The 14,850-nt window shown below is 44.3% G+C and overlaps 1 protein-coding gene across 2 annotated transcripts; it reads right to left on the reverse strand.

Annotated features, from left to right (window-relative positions):
* Positions 1-2,701: 2,701 nt before the first annotated feature.
* Positions 2,702-12,258, reverse strand: cdk13 (cyclin dependent kinase 13). 2 transcript variants are annotated; one of them, XM_023973018.2, is made up of 14 exons: positions 10,308-12,258; positions 8,799-9,341; positions 8,509-8,676; positions 8,232-8,371; positions 7,875-8,045; positions 6,647-6,836; positions 6,379-6,435; positions 6,104-6,205; positions 5,896-5,973; positions 5,624-5,740; positions 5,377-5,508; positions 5,043-5,242; positions 4,394-4,864; positions 2,702-4,153 (listed from the first exon to the last, which is right to left on the reverse strand). In XM_023973018.2, the coding sequence occupies exons 1-14, from the start codon at positions 11,444-11,446 to the stop codon at positions 3,474-3,476; spliced, it is 4,188 nt and encodes a 1,395-aa protein (XP_023828786.1). In that variant the 5' UTR covers positions 11,447-12,258; the 3' UTR covers positions 2,702-3,473. The 2 variants fall into 2 exon arrangements, with proteins under 2 accessions (XP_023828786.1, XP_023828785.1); XM_023973017.2 differs by having other exon boundaries at positions 4,394-4,867.
* Between the last annotated feature and the right edge of the window lie 2,592 nt (positions 12,259-14,850).

Genomic DNA, 14,850 nt, shown 5'->3' on the forward strand with positions numbered 1-14,850 from the left:
TCGTTCGTTTGACTCGCTGATTTACACACTGCTAGCCTAGTAGGCCTACTGCCGTTTGAGCTTCAAACAACCATTATCTGCAAATAAGTTACAAAATCATTCTCTGAAGATGGTAAATCCTCACTGCAGATACCATAAATAGTGGGGAGAGCACATCACTCTGGTCCATGCTCATTTTTAAGTAGTGAATAAAAAATATAAATTGCAGGCGATCTAATAACTGTGTATTTGAACGTGCATATCACGATCTGACATAATGGTTGCCTACCTTTTGGGCTTTACATTAGAGATTAGCAAAACAAATGTATGGTTCTAGGTCGATATTCAGGTTTTTGAATGAAGAGCCGTTTGGGAACAAAATTATGCTACTCTTTTACGTGAAAGAGACAAATGATGCGGCTCAGCGAAAAGACCCTGAATGTCCATCACCACGTTTCTGACATCTGCCCTGCTCGTGCTGGAGTCCTACAATCACTGACGTCCCGGGAATATTGAGTGCTGACATAATACTGACTGGCGTGACCTTGACCAATAAGAACTAAAGGAAAGTTCGGGTCTTGTAAATAGAGCCGCGTTCATGTGCTAGTTGCAACTAGGAATCTCTGAAATGTCCGACTGCTAAATCGTTGTAGAAAGATGATCCAGAGTTTCCCACTTGGGAAGTATCAGAATCAGCCAATAGGAAGCTCTACGCAAATAACTTGCGTTAATTTTAACTCTGAGGTTCCTAGTTCTGACTAGCACATGAACAAGTACAGGACAAGGACAAGTATGAGTAACTGCATGGTCCTTACTATTCGCTATTGAAGTTGACATTTAAAATGGTTAAGGTAAGAGTTATGGGCAAGGCTAAGGACTTCCCAAGAATCGCGCATAGCAATCCGTAACTGCGTACGTGGTGTGTCTGAATGTTGATTTTGCGAAATAAGTTCAAAGATCAACATAAGTGGGTGTATGGAACATACCAGCTAATTGGGCAGATTAGATGCCACTCAAGACAATTTTGCATGACTGCTTATTGCTTCCTTGTAGCATTTTAGCTAAGCCGGTTGGGAGAATTAACGTAGCCGGTTAGGATAACTAACCTAGAATGTTAGGCGAATGAGGTTAAGGAAAGGGTTAGGCTTAGCTAAAAATAATACTAGAAACAGCAAGCTGCCGCGTAAAACGGTCTTGATTGTCAACCAATCTGCCCAATTAGCTGTTAGGTTTCCATAACCCACTTATGTGGATCCTCCCACTTATTTCGCAACGCCCACTTTCAGACACACCACGTATGCGGTTAGCCATTTCTCGAATAGGATGCTGAGCTGCCAAACAAGAAGCTCAACCTAGCTGACTGAAGCTGGCCGTTTTTACATAGATATTATTTCAAATTAAATTTAGTCCAGACAGGTCTACTTCGACTCTTTTCAATTGAAATAAGCTCTTAGACTAATGCTCAAACAAAGCAGCATGTAAAACACACATTTCACCACTAAATGGTGTTAACTAAAATGTTCTATATTATCACAAAATAGACTAGGCTCTATTGCGTCCTTCTTGATCTCAAAAGTAGAACATTATTCTGTCAACAAAGGCAACGAGAAAATGGAAGTAGCCCATGCATCTGAAGTAAAAATGTCTAAGTTGTTTTGGAATGAGACACATAAAACAATGTTCACTAGTGGTGGGTACCAATATCGATATGACCAAAGCTTATCATGATATCGGGTAAAAGAGCATACATGAATGTTCCTGCAGGCACAAAACTACCTCACAGCCTACAGGTTTCCCATTGTATTCAAACTTTTGGGGTAGGTTAGGCCCCCAGAACATTCACACATGCCCTAATGGGTGGGTCTCTGTTGAAGGTTGTGGTTCTTACAGCAGAAAAACGACCCCAAACACATATCAAAAAGTACTTTCAAGAAACGCTGGACTGTTCTGGAGTGGCCAGTGTCGAGTCCATATATGAATCCCATTGAAAACCTATGCCGAGATCTGAAAACAGCGGGCAAAACTTCCAGTAGAAAGGTGCAGCAAGCTCATTGACAGCTACAAGAAGCATTTGTCAGAAGATATCTTGGCCAAAGCCTGTGCAACCAAGTATTACTCTTGGGTGTAGGCAGCAACATCAATATAATCTACCCTTATGCTATAGTAACTACCCAGAAATAGATGTAGCAATATCAACAGCATCTGAAGAAATAGATTTCATCGTATTCATTTATTCAGCTTGAAATGTGTAGTTGTAGATTACTTTACAATGGAGTATGGCTGAAGTCAGTTGTGGTTAATGCCTATTTCTCCCTCACAGGCCTGGGATTTGTAGACATTTCTAACAGAGTAATGACTTATACCTTTCAGCTCTTAGAGGAGCAAAGGGCCTTAACGGTGCATCTCCAGCAAACTCTTATTCTGGGTGGTTTTCATGACTTCCTTTCAGGTGGTTCCTGCCTTCGTCATCCATGTCTTCTTTTGGCAGCCAACCTTCCAACCAAAAATAGTATTGTGTTGAAAAAAAAACAAAAAACATCTATGTCCTTCATTAGTTGATCTTCTCTAGTATGCTATCAATTTACAAATGTTTTACATCAGAAAATAGCTAAATATCAGTTCAGTAGTTGGTTGACGTGCACAGTCCTCCAGTGGTTAGTCTGTTCTACATGTTCAGGTATGATTCTTTGATGATCGACAGTCAAAGTAAGACACAAAAAAAAACATTGTTGGCATTTCTTTAATAAACATATGACCCCCCCCCCGCCAAAAAAACATTTTAGTACAAAAAGTATTTTTTTGAAGTTGGGTTACATGTCTCCTTTTGTTTTACAATGGCTATTGGCAGAGGGCTTGTGAAAATTAAAGTGAACATGGCCTTCCTCCATCAAGTCAATCAGTAGCTATCAGTTTTACTGCAGTCACCCATGTGCCGCCAGTCTTTCAGGAGCCAATCCTCTTCAAAAAACAAACTCCACCTTCAAGTCAGGAGCCCAATCAACTGAGCCCTCCTGGTTTCAACATATGCTTGGCCCAAAATAAAAAAACATTGGTAATTTTCTAAAAACTCATTTCATACCTAAATCGTTCTCGCCTACTTTAGTCAGTAGTGCAAAACAGTCTGCTCGGAAGCAATTAAAAGAAAGGCTTGGGTACATATTTAAAAGCAATACCTAGCCTGGTAAATGTACACTCAAAAAAGGTAAAAGCTTAATTTAAAAGAGAGTAGTAGAATACAAACAAAAAAAACAATATGAAACAGTATGAGCAAAAAAAGCCCCCTCTATACAACCCCCCTTCTGCAACATACCCCACATTCCAGATACAGGAGGAATACAATGCTTTACACAGATTTTTGTATTTATTATTACAAATCAAGTGTGCATTTCCAGATCCCTCTGGTCTAGCCTGAGAGGGTTTGGGCTCAGTTTCTTTTGAGTCCACAAGTCTGAGGTGTCCATCATACCCCCGCCCATTCACTATGCCACAGCCAATCAGAAGGGGAGGTGTCGTCCTCGCATGGCTGCTGAGTTCACATGTGGGTTGAAGCCAAGGGGCATAGGTGGGGCCACAGCCTGGGAAGGGGAGCTCCAGGACTGGCCCGGAGGAGGGATGGGCGGGGGAGGGGTAGCATGGTTATAGAGGTGGATGCTGGTGGGGTTGGGCTTCCCTTCCACAGGCAAGGAGGGGCTGTGATTGTACTCAAAGCGATGGTCTTTGTCACCGCTGAACACCATGCTGCTAACACCTCCACCTCTGCCTGAAGGGAAGGGCTCTTGGAGTGAGGTGGCCAGGGACCCGGTAGCCGAGGACTGCTGAGTGCTGCTGCTGAACACTTCCCTCAGGTTGTGGGGGGGCAGGCCACCCCCCAACATGTGGCCCATGTAGCAGTCGCCAAAACCTGCAGGAGGGAAGGGTGGAGGGGGTGGGCGGCTGTAGTCACCGCCATAGCTGGGTCCTTCTGTGCCGGGGTGGGGTGGGTAGTCTGGCTCCGGGAGCCTTCCTCCCTCACCAGCTCCACCTGAGGTTGGCATAGGCGGCAGGTGGCCCATCTTATGCGCCATCTTCTGCCGGTAGTCCAAGTCCTCGCAGCGGGGAGGGGGCTCGGGTGGTTCAGGGGGTCTCTGGTCGGGGGGGAGGATGGGTCTGGAGGAAACTCCGCTCCCCTCGGACACTAAGGGGGAAAACACAAGACATGATGTTAGTTCAAAGCAAAGGGATAGTTCTCGTCCTACTTTGCAAGTTCGTATTCTACCATAGGGATATCCAAAATTAAAACCATTGTTTACAGAATTTGAGACAGATAATCCTACTGGATAGTCACAGCAGTGGAATACAAGTCTATACACATAATTTCTGCTTGCAAAAAATGAGGTTATAAATACGTCACAATATTCTCTATATGAGTAGATACCTGGCGAGACAGGGATAGGCTCTGGGGGCTGCTTGAGCTCAGAGGGTGGCGGAGGGGGTCCTCCTGCTGGTGCGTTTGTGCCGTCTGCATCGCCAGTTTCCTGCCTCTGCTGGGCCTGGAGGAGCTGGGCCAGCAGCATGGTGACTGCCGTCTGGGTGGCTGCCGACGCCTCCCCATCAGGCTTACCCTGCGATGCCGACGAGGGATGCGGCGATGGGGGCTTGGGCATGGGGGGCGTGCGGGGTGCTCCACCTGACTGAGGGAGCTTGTGGGGCTTGAGTGGAGGGTGTGGCTCTGGAGGCCGGTCGGAGTCGGAGTGTTCTGGCGGCAGGACCTTGGAGAGCTGCTGTAGAGTCTCGGGGTTGACCTTGGCAATCTGGGCCGGGTTGACAGCGCTCTTGGACTGGCCGAGCAGATTGAGGAGGACCGCCAGCTGTTCCTGGGTCAGTTGGGAGTTGGGAGCTTTTGAGTCTACTGGAGACAAAGAAAATATATTTTAGCAATTTACTAAAAAGTACCTCTTAATTCACACCAAGTTGTTATTAGTCGTTGCAATATAAGCCATTAAAGTGAGTGTGTAACTGATAAGGTGTGAGGCCAGTATGGAGGGGTGGCTTTGCGGTACTAGACTAAAGGCTCATTCACTCACCCAGTAGGGCTGAGGCAGCCACAGGTTGGCCTTTGAGCCCCCCAGGCGGAGGGAAGCCCTGGGGGGTGTTGCTACGACTGTCGTCTCCCAGCCCCAGCTCCTTACGGGGAGCCTTGGAGGCTGACAGCTCCTCTGGCATCTGCTTCTGCCTCCGCCGCTTCTTACTCCACAACTCGTGGCAGTCCTGCCACAGGGGTAGACTGGAGGAGAGAGATGGGAAGAGGACAGGAGACAAAATGGAAATAAGGATATCAAAGGGTGGGTCATCACAAAAATGATATTCTACAGTAATGAATCACAGACTACGAAGTAAAACGCCTTTGGCCAAACATACTCTGGTGGGGGCATCTTGGTTGGGTCCACATCTTTGAGGAACTCACTGCTTAGCGCCGCCTCGGCAGCACAGCGCTTACTGGGGTCCAGCGCCAGCATGTGGTCAAACAGGTCCAGGGCAGAGGGTGGTATACTGACCAAAGAGAAAGATGAAGTGGTTAGTCAAACACAGCCAAAGGATAATAACATTATTTTCATACACCAATGATGAGCCCAATTACTGAATTCAAACAAGCAGATCAACTCACAAAGCAAACTCTTCTCGCAACCTCCGCCGGTACTGTTTCTTTGGTTTCATGGTGTTGAAGTAGGGCAGCTTGATGACATCTGGCCACACAGCGGGGCAGGGGCTGCCACAGATACGACTGGAAGGGAGAAAAGCCAAAGGCCAGAGTAAAATATCACGCCCTAACAAGAAGACTGTCCAACGAGATAGCTGAAGGTCTTTCAGACCGTTAAAAGGGATACCGAGGATAAGAAATGTAGGGATTTATAGTACCCTTCTCGGACCACAACGTACCTGATCAGCTCTAACTGGGCAAGCTCCTGATTGGCTTGGAAAATAGGCTTCTTTGTGAAAAGCTCCCCCAGAATGCACCTGATTTAAGACAAAAACAGGGCGAATGCATGATTCTCTTTATAGAACCATCTGTCCTCGGTTTAAGAATCATGAATATCAGCCAGTGAAACACCACACCTAATCAACTAAACGTAGGTGTGTCTCTTACCCGCAGCTCCACACATCAATGGCAGGTGTGTACCTCTCCTCCCCCAGTAAAAGCTCTGGGGGTCTGTACCACAGGGTGATCACCTTGTTGGTGTACGGTCGGCTACAAGACAGGGACAGAAAAATGCATAAGTATCAATAATATCATCATCCACAACAAAACACAGTTGAGACCAATATGCTTGATGAAGTAAAACAGTCATAGATAAAGTAATACTTCTGAAAAGCGAACAACTATTGGCAGCAATCAACTCTAAGCCATATCGGGACACTTACCTCTCCTCAGAGTTATAAAGTCGAGCCAGTCCAAAATCTGCCAGCTTTATTTGACCCCTGGCGTAGAGAACAGAACACAGCATTAACGTGACTTCCGACTCCTTTCTGTCAAACAATTCTACTGATTCCGCAGCGGATATAAATTGTTTTTCATTCTTTGACTATCCTGGTCCCAGATCTGCTTTGGTGTGATAATGACCATAGGAGTTGACAAGACAGCACCGACAAATCTGGGACCAGCAGGCTAGCTATCCTGAGGAGCACTCACTTGTTGTTAAGCAAGATGTTGGAGCACTTGATGTCCCTGTGCAGGAAATTCTTCTTGTGGCAGTAGTCGAGGCCCTCCAGCAGCTGCCTCATGAAGGACTTGATGTGGCTCTCGTTGAAGTGGACCAGGCCAGACTCCAGCAGCCCCATCAGGTCGTGGTCCATGTATTCAAACACCAGGTAGAACGCACCTGTAAAAGGAGAACAAATGCATAGAGAAACAATGTAGACATGGGTCTGTATCCCAAATTGCACCCTATTCCCTATATAGGGCACTACTTTTGACCAGGGGTTCTCAAAGTGGGGTACCGCATCTAAAAATATTAAAACAATTAAAAATTATATATCAATATATATTTTTGTACATTTTGGCCAAGAGATCCATGGGATAAGTTTAGGGGGTGTAATACAATGTAATATTATTAATCTACAATGTGTTCTTAACCCTGGGCAACATGGGCCTAGAGGCTCACAGGGATATTTTCAATTTTTGTCGACCAATTATAAAATGTTCAACTCAAATCGGCAATCTTCTACCCCCCCCCCAAAAATGTTTTTTAAAACATAGAACGCATTGCAATTTAAGCTTTAAAACTATTAAATGTTCCCTCTGCCTCAATGCAAAATGTGTAGAATTGGAGGATATTAGCTTGAACAACTGCAAAATTCTCTCCCAATGCCAAGAGGCGGGCCTTTAAAATATTCCTTCCTAGGGCCCGAGACTTGGTTCATTTCCCATTGCACTGCCAAAGACATAAAACTCCTTGTATGCTATTTTTATCTCACTACCTTCTTGCCCTTTGTGCCGTTGTCTGTGCCCAATAATGTTTGTACCATGTTTTGTGCTGCTGCCATGTTGCTGTCATGCTGTGTTGTCATGCGTTGCTGCCATGCTGTTGTTGTGTAGTGTTGTGTCGTGTCGTCTCTCTTGTCGTGATGTGTGTTTTGTCCTATATTATTATATTTTTAATCCCAACCCCTGTCCCCACAGGAGGCCTTTTGCCTTTTAGTAGGCCGTCATTGTAAATAAGAATTTGTTCTTAACTGACTTGCCTAGTTAAATAAAGGTTAAACAGCTGATTCATCTGATTGCTATCACAAAAGGGGTCCCCGGCCCTAAAGTTATAGAACCTCTGCCATAGGGCCCTGGTCAAAAGTAGTGCACTATGTAGGGAATGGAGTGCCATTTAGGATGCAAAATGATAATTCAGTGGGTTTGCCATACGGACCTTTGTCGTTCTTGAAGTCCAGGGCGTCCTCCTTGTCAGTGACTATCTCCTTCATGTTGATGATGCTCTTGTGGTTGAGTTGGCGGAGGATCTTGATCTCCCTGATGGCGGTGATAGGGAAGCCCTCCTTCTCGTTGTCCAGGCGCACCTTCTTCAAGGCCACCATCTCAGCTACACCACAGGGATAGAGATAAAGGGCAGAGGATATTAGAAGATACCTTTTCATACATAATAGTTACCCTGGGCATAGAAAGACTAACATTTTGATTCAAGAGTCTGAGTTTGCAAACAGATTATTCTGTTTGGTTAAAATGTTGATGGTAAAATAATACATCGTAAGCATTTAGTAGTCATCACCTGTATCTTTGTCTTTTGCCTTGTACACCTGGCCGTAGGTGCCTTCTCCTGTGATGCCGATGATCTCAAACTTGTCCACACACCGTTTACCCCAATCGATCTCAGTCTCTTTGATCTCCCCAAAGCGTGGGCCGCAGATCCTGAAAAAAAAAAAAAAACAACAACAAGAGATTAGGTCAAGCGGTGGTTCTCAACCCCAGGCAGTAGAGCTTATTGAGGAGCATAGGCCATTGCCGTGGTAGGGTGAGACATGGAAAGTCAAGGGGCCCAGACATACTTGGGCCTGCGGCGAAGCGTGGTGGTCTTCTTCTCGTCATATGGGCTGTGAGGGGAGGAGGCGCCTGTGGGTAGCTCGGGAGGAAGTGGCAGGTCGCTCAGGAGGTGGCGTGCCTTCTGACGCTCTGCTGGATTCTTCCCTGATAGCGATGGTAAGACGTCCTTCAAGCTGCACAGGGGAGGAAGATAAGATGAGAAGTTAGGCTATGGAAAGAGGGGAAGGCATGTATGAGAGTGAAAAAATGTATGAGTTCTCTTAATCATAAAAACTCTTTATTATGTTCCGATTACCTGTCTGCTCCAGCTAAGTGCTCGAGGATGTTCAGGGGCAGGTGTAGAGCTGTCAGTGTAGAGGCAGTTGGGGCAGTGACTCGCTCCTTCTCTTTGCCCTGTCCAGATGCTGGTACTTTCCTCTTGTCTCGTTGCACCGAGGGGACATCCTTTCCCTTCACATCTCTATCTCTGCTGGGCTTGGGGGGCTCTGTGCTCCTCTTGAAAGTCCTGTCTGCGGGGGACTGGGGCTGGCTCGACACAGGGGTCCTGGGGCCCTTCTTAGTGGCGTGGTTGGTCTTGGGGCTGGGTTGGTGGGAGCCTGCAGAGGGAACCTTGGTGGGAGTTGAGGTGTTACTGGAGCTCTTGGCCCGGGCAGCTGCCTCGGCAGCTTTGGCCTTCTTCTGCTTGCTGAGCTCGGCCGCCAGGCTGCTCTTGAAGGTCAGTGTGCTGGGGGAGAGGCTGGAGGGCCGGCTGCGGGAGCGAGAGTGTCGGTGGCGGCTGCGTGAGCGGGAGTGCCTCGAGGGGGAATACGGACTCCTGCTTCGAGACTTGCCAGATCGCCTGGAGAAAGGAGAGACACATGAATTTCTCATAGGAGAAAAGTTCCCTTTAAAGAGCGACTGCCTTTAAAAAGGAACAAATCCCTTTGAAAATGGTCTGTGTGGCGTCGATTAGCCAGAAACAGTTACTCTAGTGTCAGAATTGCCTACAAAGTGTAAGTAGGATAATTTTGGTCATAAAGTCAGTATCCTCAACAACAAAAATAAAAGAGTTTGGAATATCCATGCATCATAACAGGTAAATGAAGGCTGGATTTAGATTGAACAATGTCCATTTCTCCTCCAACATGGGGTGAATAGCAGCTGTGATTGCTTTCTATCCAATAGCATAGACAGTGAGACAGACCTGCCCAGCAGCTCCGACTTCTGTTTACATAAGATAACGTCACACATTTTCTTTACTTGAGAAATACTGCAAACACCTTACATGTAAAATTGCACAACAAACACCCTCGGCAAAAACAACAAAATTACAGATTTCTTGAGTTCTTAGATTCATTATGGTTATTTTGAGGAAGTAAAATAGGCTTCCGCGTCTAGTGTCTCATGGGTGACATATCATTAACCAAATGCAGAGTCGGTCAGGAAACACACCAAGAATTAAATCAAATGTTTCTAATAAGCAAACAGAAAAACATGTGCCAATTGGTATGCTGTGTCTCTTTAAAATGTTCTTATTGTCTAATAAGTGCTATTTTAGCAGACTACTGGAATGGCAAATAAACACTTTCAGTGGCATTGAAGGCATCATTACAATCTGAATCACAATCTAGTAAAACAGTTGTACTAAATGAGTTTCACAAAGCTTTGCTCTCTTGGGTGATCCAGATTCTGCCCTCAAATTTACATATCTCTCTCTCAGTACTACTAAATTCAAAAAAATATATATATATAATACATTCAGGAGGGTAACACCTATTAATAATTCGCTTTCAGCCAGTACAGTAACCTCTGATCAATTGCTTACCTTACGTCTGGACTTGGGCTCAGTGACTTTCGGTATGGACTTCGTGATCGCCGACGGGTACCGTAGGGACTTGAAGCAAGTTCTCCCTGTTCGAATGGACTATGTCGGCCATAACTTGGAGACCTGCGCCAGTTGAATGGGCTCGTTGGAGACCGCTTTCTTTTGTTGCTTGAGTATGAACTGGGCGACTTTGAAATGTTGTAGGCACCATAGACCTCAGAATCTCGGCTGTAGTATGTTGAAGTAGGGGACAGCCTTTTGTTCCCATAACTGGGGCTTCTTCTAGATATAAACTGGTTATTATAACTACCACTGGGAGACTGGTATCCATAGGAATACGATTTCCCATGTGGGCTATCTGCCTTGAAACCAGGACTTCTTCTGTAGGCCCCGAGTTCTTCACGGTCATCTCGGTATGATTGTGGTGCATCCCTGTACGCAGACGGGGGCTCCTTTTCAGAACGCGTCTTACTTTTGTGCCGTTTAGACTCCTTTTTGTCCAAAGACATGGGGGCCAAGGTTGTAGACGTCTTCTTGCCGTTACTGTCAATGTTTCTCGCACCGTCTCGGTTGTTTTTGGTGGCGCTCAGGCTACTACCACGAGATTTCGAAGTGTCCCTCTCACGGCTCTGGCGTTCCTTTCTTTTCGGTTCCTTCTCTTGTCTATTCCTCTCGGATGAACCACTGATTTGTTCACCCTTCCTGAGATGCAATACAGCCCTGTCTCTTCGAGACCTTCTCTCTTGGGATGTCGGTCCGTTCATGCCTGTGAACTCAACTTCGCTAAGTCGGTCGACCAAAATAGTAGCATGCGGTTCTGGTTTCGGCGAAGGGCTCCCAGAAAAGCGTTCTGATTGGGAACTCACATCGTCATATTCCACTAAAGTCCGAAGTTCACCTCTTGAAAGAGTGCCTCTCCGTTCACTGTCTGGTTCATCTGGCGTATGCCATTGTGCTTTCTCCCTAGCGTGACTGTGTTTCTTTCGGATAGATGACGACCGCCTCTTCTCCCGGTGTTTCTCTCGGTGCGGAGTAGCACCGCTTCCAGGTTTAACGTTACTGCGCCGCTCCTGTCTGGCACTTCTCTGTGCCGACGGGCTTCTTCCCCGACCCTCGCGAAACACCTCAGAGTTAGGCATTTTTCAAAAAGATGTGATATATACTTTTGGTAATATTAGTTGTCTTTAGTGTTATGTTCCTTGCCACACAAAACATTTGCTACAAATTAGCTAGCAAGCTAAAGCTAACTAGCTAGTCACTAACTGGTAGTGAGCTATTCCAAGCGACAATCCATCGGATTCATCAAACAAGTCCATCCAATGTTTACCTCGAGATTAAATTCTGATAATACGAGAAAAATAAATCAAATCATTAGAATCCTGGTCTGCAATTCCAAAGATTTGCTAGCTGGCTAGCCAGAGCTAACTAGCTAGCAACTGTAGCTAACTAGCTAGCAACTGTAGCTAGCTAAGCAGTGTCTCGTAATTGCATTCCATTCCATGCTTAGTGTAGCAGGCCCAATGTCTCCTGCTCGAAAGGAAATGTTTCTTGAGGAATATCGCAGCTCAGATCGGCTTTAAAAATATATTCCCAAAGTGCTGAAAATAAGGAAAAAACATTCACTTTTTAGGACAAACTTCTTTACGCTTGCCATCACACTCCAGTTTGGACTAACAAGGAAGTAGGTAGCTAACTAGCACGCAAACCGTAGCTTTCAAACTGAAGGCCTACTATTCCGCTGTTACGTCCAATGATGTGCAGATCAGTGTTTACGTCACTACCAAAGGAAAACTCCTGACACATTTAAGTTCCTCCACATTGGGAATGAAAATAGTCAATCTAACATATTTAAGTAATTTTTCATTCCAAATATCATACTGCGTTACTTTGTATTACCTATAGCCAGGCCAAAATATACAACCCCTGGGATGCGCCAAGAAGTGGTTACGGGGCGAGAGCCAATAACACTGAATGTGTGATTTTGGTTGGGGGGGGGGGGGGGGTATAGCCTACATGTCATATGGGACAAACAGCATCATATCAAACTATACTGAACAAAAATATAAACGCAAAATGCAACAATTAAAGATTTTGCTGAGTTACAGTTCGTAATGAAATCAGTCAATTGAAATGAAATAATTAGGCCCAGATCTATGGATTTCACATGACTGGCAGCCAGGCCCAGCCAATCAGAATGAGTTTGGAACATTTTATTTCAGCTCATGAAACCAGCACATTACATGTTGCGTTTATATTTTTGATCAGTATAGGTATATTAATAACTCAGATTTTCGCCCCGCGTCACCATTTGAGAGTCAGGCGCTACAATTATTATTCCTCACTGGTCAAGATTATGTAAGTAAGCATTTCACTAGAAGGTCTACACCTGTTGTATTCGGCGCATGTGCCTAATACAATTTCATTCAGCCAAAATTAATGTTGGAAAGAGAACATGGGTCATTTTAGTTTGCAATGTCTACTGTGAATATTACATACAAAATATTAAAATAGTCAATTTACAGCTGTGTTGCACTGATTGTTCCGTTATTGCAATGTAAGTCTCAGAATAAAAAGGATTTGTTTGTAAAAAATTATAATCACTTTATTTGTCTATCCAATAGCTCACAAAACAAGAACTGAAAGGTACACAGCATTTCAATTATTGTACCCAGTAACAGTAGGATACATTAGTGTTTTTGTTAAGGATGTGAATAAACAGTCAACATAACTACACAATACAGGTATAACCAACATCCATATTGAAATTGATCTTCAGTTTGATAAAGCAAATCAAAGATAAATATTACAAATTGAAAGTAAAAGGATATTAAAACATGGCAATACATGTGTACAGTAAAAATAATAATAATACTCACATTAAAAGAAACAGTTTCCTGTGGAGAAAATACACCTGCATTCACATTACTGCAACAAAATGTAATACAAAGTCCTACATAGTCTCACGAACCAGACCTGGCCTTGCTCAATAAGACCTGGCCCAGTCCATTGTGATTAAGCCGAGCAATAGGAAAATAACTTAATAAAAACATTTGTCATTTGAGACAACAGAGTTGCCAAGTAGGGGCTTGGACCCACGCACGTGCGTACACACACACCGAACTTGATATAGGTCAGTCAAAAAGCAAGGTAGCACCATGGAAGTAGATAATGGTATGCTACAGAATGCTACAAGAGCAAAGGGGGGAGGGGGGGGGGGTTCTAAGATGACATGGATTTGTTTTAAGGTCATACCATGGATCATTTAGCTATTTGATTTGGAATTTTAGGAGCCTTTTAGGTATCCCCAAATAATAAATAAAGCATGACAAAATATTACTTGGCCTTTACTACTATAGCCCATATAAACGCAATGAATTACACATTCATAAACAGCAAGACAGCACAAAAATAAATCATAAGGAATAAGGTTTTGAAGTGTCTGTCCTATATCAAGGAGATAAGAAAGCTCAGGAATATATATATATATTTTTAAACAAACACATTTAACCCCTTATTTTTGTTGGCACAAAACTACCTCCATTCATTTGTATGGGTTACCTTTAGGACTGGTCCAGCGACACTTGTGGACGTCAAAGCAAAACACGGAGAACCCCGTTGTGTTAGTGAGTCTACGATTTTCTGGATGTCTCCTGGTTTGACAAACAGCTCTGTAGCTCCGCCACTTTCCACTGCAGATGCGGAAGGGCGACATAGGCGGATGAAGTGGATTGAGACGTAGCCCATGCTAGATCTCTCTAGCTCAAACTGACAGATTTTGATGGGATTTTTTAAAATTATGTTATTTAGATAACACACCGGTGCATCAATAGACTCTAGGGGGTTTTAACATCAAGTTGTAAGACTGAAAAGGTCAAACTATCATGGGGTGAGTTTCCCCAAAAACATATTTTTTAAATTAAAAAATATATGTTAAACAGCTTTGAGTTGGAATGGTGTGGGTGCATACCAACAAAAAATATTGATGAGAGTAGACAGCTGATTGGCCAGCTCCTCATCCTTTATGCGGAAATAAAAAGCTTTTTTTTTTTTTTTAACTGTCAGAAACACATTTGTGGTGGTTTTGAAGTGTTTTTTCTCCAATTCATGCTTTGGCCAAAAAGTATAGAGTATAGAATGAGTCACGACATTATACGGGTATGAGTTATCAGAATTTTAAACTTTTAAAATAGATCCACCGGACAATTACTTTAAGGCTTAATTTTACCAATCAGAATAAGCTCTTTTGCCAAATCAGAACTGGACTGGCTGTCTAAGGCTGTCTACACTTGACACTTACATGCGACTTCGCCTATCAGAATATGAACATCACATTGAAAAAGACCGGTATAGATGCAAAAGTCGCATTGTGGTCGGATCTGTCTGACCACTTCAAGAGGTGGTCAGAGACGCATGTGTGGATTTCTTCTCATTCTGGACCCAATCAGGCTACCGAAGGTGCATGCAGTGGGCCACATCAGCACTCCGCCCACAAGTTTCCAGAAAACTTGTGTTTTGGGAGAGAGAAGCACCTTTTTTTTCATTA

Source organism: Salvelinus sp. IW2-2015, linkage group LG27 (genome assembly GCF_002910315.2).
Source record: "Salvelinus sp. IW2-2015 linkage group LG27, ASM291031v2, whole genome shotgun sequence".
NCBI lineage: Eukaryota > Metazoa > Chordata > Actinopteri > Salmoniformes > Salmonidae > Salvelinus > Salvelinus sp. IW2-2015.